The following is a 10,209-nucleotide window of genomic DNA, read 5'->3' as shown; positions in this document are numbered from 1 at the left end:
CGCTGAAAAGCTGAATAAAAGAGTTTTGTGAACTCAGTTCTGGCCTGCCGTCCTTCTGTGCTCTCCCGGATTTCAGCACCACTGTGACAGTTCATGTAGGTGGATGGAGCACAGAAGGACGGCAGGCCAGAACTGAGTTCACAAAAAACTCTCATATATACTCTCACACACGCTCAGACACACGCACACACATCAGCCGTCTGGTTGGGGAGAGAGCTCCCTCTGCTCTTGCTCTCTCTCCTTAAATAGGGCGCGGTCACTGGGAAGACACACAAACACATTAATTAACGACAGGTGTAGTGAGTCTGCCTTCCCTGACTCCGCCCTCCTGTCACAGACCGATGCTTGACCACGCCCCCGCTGCCACAGCGTGTTATCTCCCGGCGCAAGAACAATGTGTCAAAAACGCCGAAGTGTGAAATGCTTTTCTTAGACTATAATCGTCAGACTGACTAAACTAATTGCTGGTAAATGAGTTTCACACTCGGATGTTGTCGGTACTCCAACAGAGAAAGGCTGTCTGTCACAAAGAAAACAAAGGGACGTCTCTTCCTTTTGTAAAGGGGCGGCAGAAATTAAATGGGGGCGGGAATCACAAAGGGGGGCAGGAATCACAGAAAGGGGGGCGGCCTGCCCCTCTAAAACCCCTCGTGGAGAACCCTGATATACAACCCCAATTCCAAAAAAGTTGGGACAAAGTATAAATCGTAAATAAAAACGGAATGCAATGATGTGGAAGTTTCAAAATTCCATATTTTATTCAGAATAGAACATAGATCTCATCTCATCTCATTATCTCTAGCCGCTTTATCCTTCTACAGGGTTGCAGGCAAGCTGGAGCCTATCCCAGCTGACTACGGGCGAACATAGATGACATATCAAATGTTTAAACTGAGAAAATGTATCATTTAAAGAGAAAAATTAGGTGATTTTAAATTTCATGACAACACCACATCTCAAAGTTGGGACAAGGCCATGTTTACCACTGTGAGACATCCCCTTTTCTCTTTACAACAGTCTGTAAACGTCTGGGGACTGAGGAGACAAGTTGCTCAAGTTTAGGGATAGGAATGTTAACCCATTCTTGTCTAATGTAGGATTCTAGTTGCTCAACTGTCTTAGGTCTTTTTTGTCGTATCTTCCGTTTTATGATGCGCCAAATGTTTTCTATGGGTGAAAGATCTGGACTGCAGGCTGGCCAGTTCAGTACCCGGACCCTTCTTCTACGCAGCCATGATGCTGTAATTGATGCAGTATGTGGTTTGACATTGTCATGTTGGAAAATGCAAGGTCTTCCCTGAAAGAGACGTCGTCTGGATGGGAGCATATGTTGCTCTAGAACCTGGATATACCTTTCAGCATTGATGGTGTCTTTCCAGATGTGCAAGCTGCCCATGCCACATGCACTAATGCAACCCCATACCATCAGAGATGCAGGCTTCTGAACTGAGCGCTGATAACAACTTGGGTCGTCCTTCTCCTCCTTAGTCCGAATGACACGGCGTCCCTGATTTCCATAAAGAACTTCAAATTTTGATTCATCTGACCACAGAACAGTTTTCCACTTTGCCACAGTCCATTTTTAATGAGCCTTGGCCCAGAGAAGACGTCTGCGCTTCTGGATCATGTTTAGATACAGCTTCTTCTTTGAACTATAGAGTTTTAGCTGGCAACGGCGGATGGCACGGTGAATTGTGTTCACAGATAATGCTCTCTGGAAATATTCCTGAGCCCATTTTGTGATTTCCAATACAGAAGCATGCCTGTATGTGATGCAGTGCCGTCTAAGGGCCCGAAGATCACGGGCACCCAGTATGGTTTTCCGGCCTTGACCCTTACGCACAGAGATTATTCCAGATTCTCTGAATCTTTTGATGATATTATGCACTGTAGATGATGATATGTTCAAACTCTTTGCAATTTTACACTGTCTAACTCCTTTCTGATATTGCTCCACTATTTGTCGGCGCAGAATTGGGGGGATTGGTGATCCTCTTCCCATCTTTACTTCTGAAAGCCGCTGCCACTCCAAGATGCTCTTTTTATACCCAGTCATGTTAATGACCTATTGCCAATTGACCTAATGAGTTGCACTTTGGTCCTCCAGCTGTTCCTTTTTTGTACCTTTAACTTTTCCAGCCTCTTATTGCCCCTGTCCCAACTATTTTGAGATGTGTTGCTGTCATGAAATTTCAAATGAGCCAGTATTTGGCATGAAATTTCAAAATGTCTCACTTTTGACATTTGATATGTTATGTTCTATTGTGAATACAATATCAGTTTTTGAGATTTGTAAATTATTGCATTCCATTTTTATTTACAATTTGTACTTTGTCCCAACTTTTTTGGAATCGGGGTTGTATATATTTTATGGTAAAATTGGCATTCCTTCTTCCTTTTAATTTAAATCTGAACTTTTATATGTTAAATCAAGTTATATTCCTGAAAAGTATAATGTGCTATGTCTGCTGATGTCGTGAACACTACCATAGTACCTATTTCAAATTAGGAAGTGGAATTTTACCTGCTGGGCACAGACAATTGGAGTGATACATGCAGTGAAATGTTCCCATGCTCTTGCACGTGCTCTTCAGAGCGCGTGAGTGAAAGTCCGTTGTGCGTGCCAATACGCACAGGTATGACAACCACTTTCCTTTCATTGAACGAGTAAATACATAGTAATAAAAAGGTTATGGTCTGGACAAGTTAATACATGGTCTGGACAAGTGAAAGATCTTGCTGCTTGTCCGACTGGACAAGTGGATTGAAATATCTGCATTCTTGGAACACCGCTTGACCAATCAAATTAGGGGGCGGGAACAAACTGTTAAATATACAACAGTTATTCCATGAAATAGTCAGGGTGGCCGCGGGTCCTTAAAAAGTCTTAAAATGTCTTAAATTTAATTTTCCTAAAATAAGGCCATTAAAAAATCTTAAATTTCAAATCCCATGGTCTTAAATTTTCAATCTTAAATTTATGGAGATTTTACTCAGTCATATTGTTAAAATGTGGTACACTTTGGATGGGGAAAAAGTTTAATCGTTTTTGATGCTCACAGTTATACCGTGCAGGCTCCGAATCCACCGGTTGCTAGACACACGCATGTTTGACAACCACTCAGTCAGGGCTTTCCATTAAGGCTCATACTAGCCAGCCATGACAAATAAGTAGCCAGCCGGGGGGGGGGGAGTAAACACAAAACTAGAGACGACAATTCCCCTGTGGGAAATCGATGAGGCTCCGATGCTATGAGCCTGTGTGTGTTTGAGAGAGAGAGCAGCCCCTCCCCTCTCTGCTCCCTGAGAGTGGAGCTTGTCGTCTTGGTAACGGTGCTCAGGTGCAGGGAAGAGACACAATATGACAAGCAAAGAGCGCTTTTTCTCAGAGTTCCCTCTCCTCGAACAACGCTGATTTACACGGAAACGAAAGGAGCGATTCAGAAAATTCTTTCACATTGAGTGCTACAAGGCTCCCATGAACACATGGATGTAATTTTTTGTCTCTAGTGTAAAAAATGTGGACAATAGAGCAAGTTGAAAACAAGTTATTTTGTAGTAAAATCGCTTTCAGGATTATAATGGGAGTCGATTAGGCAGTTCGCCTGTCCTCTTGTTACTTTCAGGCTTTTCATTCACAAACTGTAAATCCTATCGTTTAGGTAGACACATTGTGTGAATCAAGACAAGTGTGACTCCCACTTTTGAGAAAATTATGTCTGTAGAGTGAAATTTGTAGCTGAAAACACAGTTTAAATGAGAAAGTTTGAGCTACTTTTTCAAGCTCTCTACACTCTAACTTAACAAGCTCCACTGAAGTGTAACGCCATAGACACCCATTATAAAGTCTGAATTTCTCCAGAATTGATCAGGAGTAGACACAAAATAAACTCCTGTGCACGCAGTTCCCAGGATTAAATGTATTTTCCACAGACCATTTATTTATTCACTTTACTCAAATACAAAGTAAAATGGCAGTAAATCGTCTTTCTTTTCTTGCGTATTGCATCATGAGGCGTTCCTGGCTTGTAAATCTCTTATTTTCGGTGCATGACACATTCACGCAGCTGAGCATGCTATGAATTAACAACGACAACGGTCTGCAGTGGTGGCTACACAATTAAACACTCAGCGAACATTTCTCCATTTGTGTATGAAAATACACTCCAGCGACTCAGTTTGGTTTAATTTACAACCAACGGTGTCTCTTGATGCCAGCACGTAACTGAACGAGAGAAGACTGGTTTACCGGAGACAAAATAAGCGTTATCTCTGCTTCTGTTCCCTCCAACGGTTCCAGCACACTACTGCCTCCGCCAAGTGCACGCGCACACCGCATGTCAGGGCCACGGATGAGTTACTCTCCCTTGATCAACGAAGTCGACGGGGAATTTGTGGTTATCGGTACAAACAGCGCGAATCACAACTTAAATGAGTGCGGTTCAGTTTGACATTATTGTCAGTCCGTTAGATAAACATTTAATTTTATTAAAATCGAAAATTTAATATTTAGAGCTTGTGGGCTACAAAAATAATAGTCATTAAAGTAGCCAGCTGGACTTAATTGTGTAGTTGGCTGTATGGCCGGCAGCCGGCGCTTGTAGAAAGCCCTGCTCAGTGCCTGATCTGTTGATGGAGGGTAGTCCAATTCACAATGGGTAAATGTAAATTTAATGATAACTGGCTGCAAGATGCAAAATACTCGTAGTGGCTGAAAGCTGTACCCAAAGATGCCAACGAGGCATACTGTGTAGCATGCTGTGAGACTTTTAAGTTGGGCACAGTGGGGATAAGAGCGGTGGACTCTCATATGAAGAGCGCCAAGCACGTTGCTTTTGCTAAAGGCCGCGAGCATCAGCCTCAAATATCCAACTTCAGCGCTGCCACCACTAACGGTTGTGGAGAAGAGGATAGATCTGCGAGATGTAAGAGAATATTGTGTGTGTGTGTGTGTGTGAGAGAGAGAGAGAGAATATATTGCGTGCATGTGAGAGAATAGTATTGTTTGTGTGTGGGTATCGTTCCAAGTGTTTTAAGAAGTGCGAGTGAGCATACCTTTCAAGTGAGTGAGCCGAAGTTTCAGGTGTATGTGCATTCATATTGTTTAACTGTTGTTTTCTGCATTGTTGTTTGACCAAAGATGGAATTGAACAATTCTGCTTACAATGTGACTCCCCAAGCAGAGAAAATAATAATTTTAAAAAACTGTTGCATTGGATTCTGTGTGTGCCTTCATTCACATTTTCACATTGTTACATTGGATTCAAACGTTGTGACTGCATTCTGATTGTCACATAGTTACAAGTTTATCCTATCCTTGTATTGTGTTCTGAGTGTGTAAATGCCTGTCAAGGAAAAGAAATGAAGTACTTCTACTAGAATAGTGTTTTCTGGTGAATGTTTACAAGAACAATAAGTTCCATTAAATGATATAGTTTTTTTTTTTTCAAAAGAGTACGTTTTTGCGTGACTTTAGATTTGGTCTTAATTTTTTTTGGAACATGGTATGAAAGTCTTAAAAAGTCTTAAATTTAACTTGGACAAACCTGTAGACACCCTGACAGTTGTACATGAGCTGATGGATGACTAGGCATGTAGCGCCGAGTTGGCTATACGCCATGTATGACGAGATTGAGTGGAATAACTGTTTTATTATATCCACATTCACTGGATTTTGAGAAACAGCATTTTTATTTTTTTGCGAATTCAATAAATAACAACTTTGTACAAAACTATCAACAAAATCATTTCTGCTTAGGATGTAAACAAACCAGTAAAATGACAGCCGCAATTTGTGAAAAATGCAGTAATAATTCTTGAAAAATAAAGATACGTTCTTACCATCAAATATGTTTATTCCATATTTTGTTGCCTTTTTTGTATTTTTTTTTAGGTTTTCTTCTTCTTTTAAGGTTTTTTGGGGGTTGGCAAACCACTTAAAGGTGCATTACCAGTATAGGGAAGCCCTAGATTCTTTTAGCTATTTATGTTTCTTTTAAATACTTGACGACAGTTTTTAGGGTTTTGTTTTCAAGTAGAGTTTTTATTTCGTCCTTAGTTGATTCAGCAACACACTCCGCCATTTTGTTTTTCTCTTTTCACAGTATATGAGCTGATAGCCTATTAGTAGAGTAGCCAATCAGAGTGCACGATTTCTCATATCCAGTGAATGTGGATAGGTTAGATTAGATTAGATAGAACTTTATTGATCCCTTCGGGATCAGTAATTTAGAATAATAAAGAATATGTTGTGAATGCATTGTGCACAGGTAACTAATGTAATACTGTGCCTCTTTCAGCAGTTAACTAAAAATATGCAATGTATAATCATGCATCTTCTGTTGTATGTCTGTTTTTGTATTAAAACACTAACTCTGTTTCTCTGTTTAACCTGACTCTAGTTCACAAACTTCTCACCTACTGCTTTTACCATGAGGATGTGGGACACCTCTTTCTCAGTGTGGCTGTACTGGTGGTGTTCTGCAGTGGATTAGAGAAAGGAGTTGGCACAGTGCGGTTCCTACACCTTTTACTTTCTCTGGTCACTTCTATTGGCCTAATACATGTCCTACTGGAGTTGTTCTTGTTTTCTCCATCTACAAGGAGCTCAGTTTCAGGCCTAATCCCAGTATCTCTTGCCATGCTGGGCATGGTGACCATCAATTCCCGCATGAGGAAGGCATACTTGCTAGGTTTTACTGTGCCCACTGCAGCCATTCCCTGGCTCCTGATTCTCATTGTTTGTCTCTTTATCCCACATACTGTATTCTTATGCAATGTCCTGGCTGTAATCACTGGGCAGCTGTGTATCCTTTTTCCTGGTTATTGTATGTCTTGCCATTAATCCATGTCCAATTGACTTGTGATTTTAAAACTCGCTATACCAGTCATTTTAAACATTTAGTAAATAGTCATACTGATGAAACCACTCAGATGATTGGTGAAGTACATTCAAAAGTATAACAAATGTGTGAATACATTGATTTACTATACTATTAGTGACATCCAAAAATGCACTGGATTCCCTAAAAATGGCAGAATGTGTATTTTAGTCTTCTGAATTTTGAACATCAGTGAATTCTATTAATGTGTGTAGGATATAATTACTGTATATTTCAAATTGAATACTTTGGTCAAGATGAAAGCCTAGTTTAGCGCTCTCTCTCTCTCTCTCTCTCTCTCTCTCTCTCTCTCTCTCTCATATATACACACACACACACACACACACTGTATGTGTGTGTGTGTAATGTAATATATGTATGTGTGTGTATATGTCCTTGACTGAAATATTTGTATTAGATGGCATGAAATGGTTTTCAGTGTTGCAGATGTCAGAGTCCAAAGCTTGTTTGTTTGAGAAGATGGTGCCATTCAGATTGCTGAAGAAAATAACATGTGTGCATTTTGTCCCTGCATCTGCAGGGGAACGAAAAAAGATCCTGCACACTATGTGAGTAATCATTTTCTCCATGAGCTCTTATTTCAACATAAATATAAGAATTTTTTTTGTGTTTTAAACATGTACATGATAACTGTGGTACTCAAAGTAAGTTCTATAAAGCATACGCAAGTGGTCGCAGCCCATTGTTATCAAAGTTACTCTCTTATGTATTGAGTTCTTATAGAGCTTGTCTGGTTTTACTTGTATTGCATCAGTTTAATCCAAATTCTAAAAACAAATAATGTAAACTTGGACATAATGTGTGTTGTCAGTGGAAAGTTTAGGAATAAAATGTTCTGTGGCTCCAATATATAGTCAAGATAGTATTGTACACATTTTAAATAATAGGCTTATTATTTAATAGTAAGATTGCTTGTTTATTAAAAAAAGTCTGTACTGACCTCATCTAAGGAAATTATTTTACAAATAAAGGTTGTAAAATGTTAGAGAAATTCTGGTTTATAGCATGTTTATAGCATATTTTCCATATCAGAGTAGTTAGTCTTATCTTGTATTGATATGCCAAAATAAAATGCACTAACAACTCTTTTCAGATGCAGCCCATCACCTGGTTCATACCCTGTCCAGGCTTATGCTCCAGCATCTATGTTTGCTTCGCAGGCTACAGGAAATTCTCCAACCAGTGTAGATGGTTGGTCACATTCAACCATTATCCAACAGAACCACACAATGCCTTCACTCAACCCTGTGGATAATGTTGGACCTAGATTCGAATCCAGCCATGGACATGCACATGGACATAGCCATGAACACACTCAACATCAGGCCAGCAATTTTTGGATGCCAAAAGTTCCTTATACCCATTCTCATTTTAGCCCTCCTATGAATATGGCTGTACAGTCTTTTGGTAACCCGTTACATACAACAGTTCAAGCAGACTCTGTGGCATCTGTCTCTGTGCTGTCCAGTTAGCAATATCCACCTGAATGGAGCAGTCCAAATCAAATCAAGTTTATTTGTATAGCGCTTTTAACAATAAACATTGTCGCAAAGCTGCTTTACAGAATTTGAACGACTTAAAACATGAGCTAATTTTATCCCTAATCTATCCCCAATGAGCAAGCCTGTGGCGACGGTGGCAAGGAAAAACTCCCTCAGACGACATGAGGAAGAAACCTCGAGAGGAACCAGACTCAAAAGGGAACCCATCCTCATTTGGGCAACAACAGACAGCCTGACTATAATATTAACAGTTTTAACAGGTATAACCCTCAACTGTCCTCATGGGGCCGTCCTTCATAGGAGCGGTGCGATAAAACTCCGACCAGACACAGGGCACCAGGATGGATCAAGCAGGTCCGAGGGGCAGAAGAGGCCAGCATCTCAATCCCAGGATCAACATGTAACTCAGAGGGACAGATTGGGGGGGGGGGGGGGAGAAAGAAAACACGTTGTTAGGTATGCCCTAAAAATGACAAGTATTAAATCTGTGTGGTAGGCTCGCAGAGACGAGAGTCTTTACATCAGGCATAACACACAACAATGGCATGTTAATATGGTAAAATATATCATGACCTGCTCTGGCTGGATGCTTGATTGGGTGATGGGAGCACACTCCTCAGCAATGATGAAATGCAGATGGGACCCTTAGGGCTGGCCAAGACAATTCAGTTACATTTCACCGGATCTGGGACATGTGACAGAATGTCTGACGGCCGATTCCCTGCAGGCTACGATAGCCAGTCGAGGTCTCCACCCTCTCCACCAAAAGATTTCCAGTCCACCCAAAATCTTTAAAAAAAAAAAAAGAGAGACGCTGACCCATAACAACAGTTGGAGAGCTTGTGCCTACAAGCTGATATATGGTGGGTTTCCCCCCCATCACCTCGCTGCTTTGCTATCTTACTCTAATTTTTTTCCTCATTGCTATGTAAGAAATGCTACTAAACAGATTTGTCCATTAAAATAAAACAAAATAACTCATATTTTCATAAATATGAGGCTACATACATATGTTATTTACCAGCTGGGAGTTCCGTATCGTGAAATACCGTGAGGGCCGAGGTCACGGTATTTCACCATACGGACCAACCTTAAGCTGGTAAATAATATTTTTTTCTTTACCAAATTCTAACAGAAAACGAGAGTGCCTGAAAGGGAAAACCAAGCCGAGGCAAGCCGCCATTTTGAATCCTCATTCACGGCTGTAATGCAAATTGCTTCCTCCTCAGTATACAAGTGCACTTCCATGGCAGGAAAAAAACTAAATTTTGCCGCCTATGTAGTCCCCTATTTATACAAATAGGAGTCATTCAGGATTCAGCCATGTTTTTGCTCAGCGTTAGCAAATTACAGGTTTTTAGCTTTCTCCTGAAATGTTTTATTTATTCTTCCTCAAGGTAATAAAACTCACTTTCACTGTGAAGACTGTCGTTATCGCTATCCATGATGTAAAATTAATGCTATTCCCCTGAGAAATGCTGGCAAAAATTGATAAGATTTTTGATAATCTTGTAAATAAATCTTAGATAAATGTTGACAAAAAATGCTACTATGTTTGTTGTTGTTGTGAACGAGCGAGTTGCCAGAGGTCCATAACTGGGGTCCATACCGTAGGATACGGGCCCGCTCGCCAGCCAATCAGAGTGCAGGATTTGGGCCGCGAAAAAAATAATTATATTTACTTTCAGCAGCATGGTGGTGCAGTGGTTCACACCGTCACCTCACAACAAAAAGGTTCTGCTATCACGTTTCGCAGCCAACTGGTGCCTTTCGGTGTGGAGTTTGCATGTTCTGTGTGGGTTTCC

At 40.6% G+C, this 10,209-nt stretch overlaps 1 protein-coding gene across 1 annotated transcript in view; it reads left to right on the top strand.

Moving 5' to 3' along the window:
* Positions 1-8,809, top strand: part of rhbdd2 (rhomboid domain containing 2) — a 44,647-nt gene extending 35,838 nt beyond the window's left edge. Inside the window, exons 2-4 of the mRNA XM_060909045.1 lie at positions 6,402-6,806; positions 7,300-7,450; positions 7,996-8,809. Of these exons, the coding sequence (XP_060765028.1) occupies positions 6,402-6,806; positions 7,300-7,450; positions 7,996-8,374 (935 nt within the window). The 3' untranslated portion in view covers positions 8,375-8,809. The remainder of the gene's footprint in view (positions 1-6,401; positions 6,807-7,299; positions 7,451-7,995) is intronic.
* Positions 8,810-10,209: the final 1,400 nt, after the last annotated feature.

This window comes from Neoarius graeffei, chromosome 25 (assembly GCF_027579695.1).
Source record: "Neoarius graeffei isolate fNeoGra1 chromosome 25, fNeoGra1.pri, whole genome shotgun sequence".
NCBI classification, from domain to species: Eukaryota; Metazoa; Chordata; class Actinopteri; order Siluriformes; family Ariidae; genus Neoarius; species Neoarius graeffei.
This window is presented reverse-complemented; position numbering and strand designations above follow the sequence as displayed.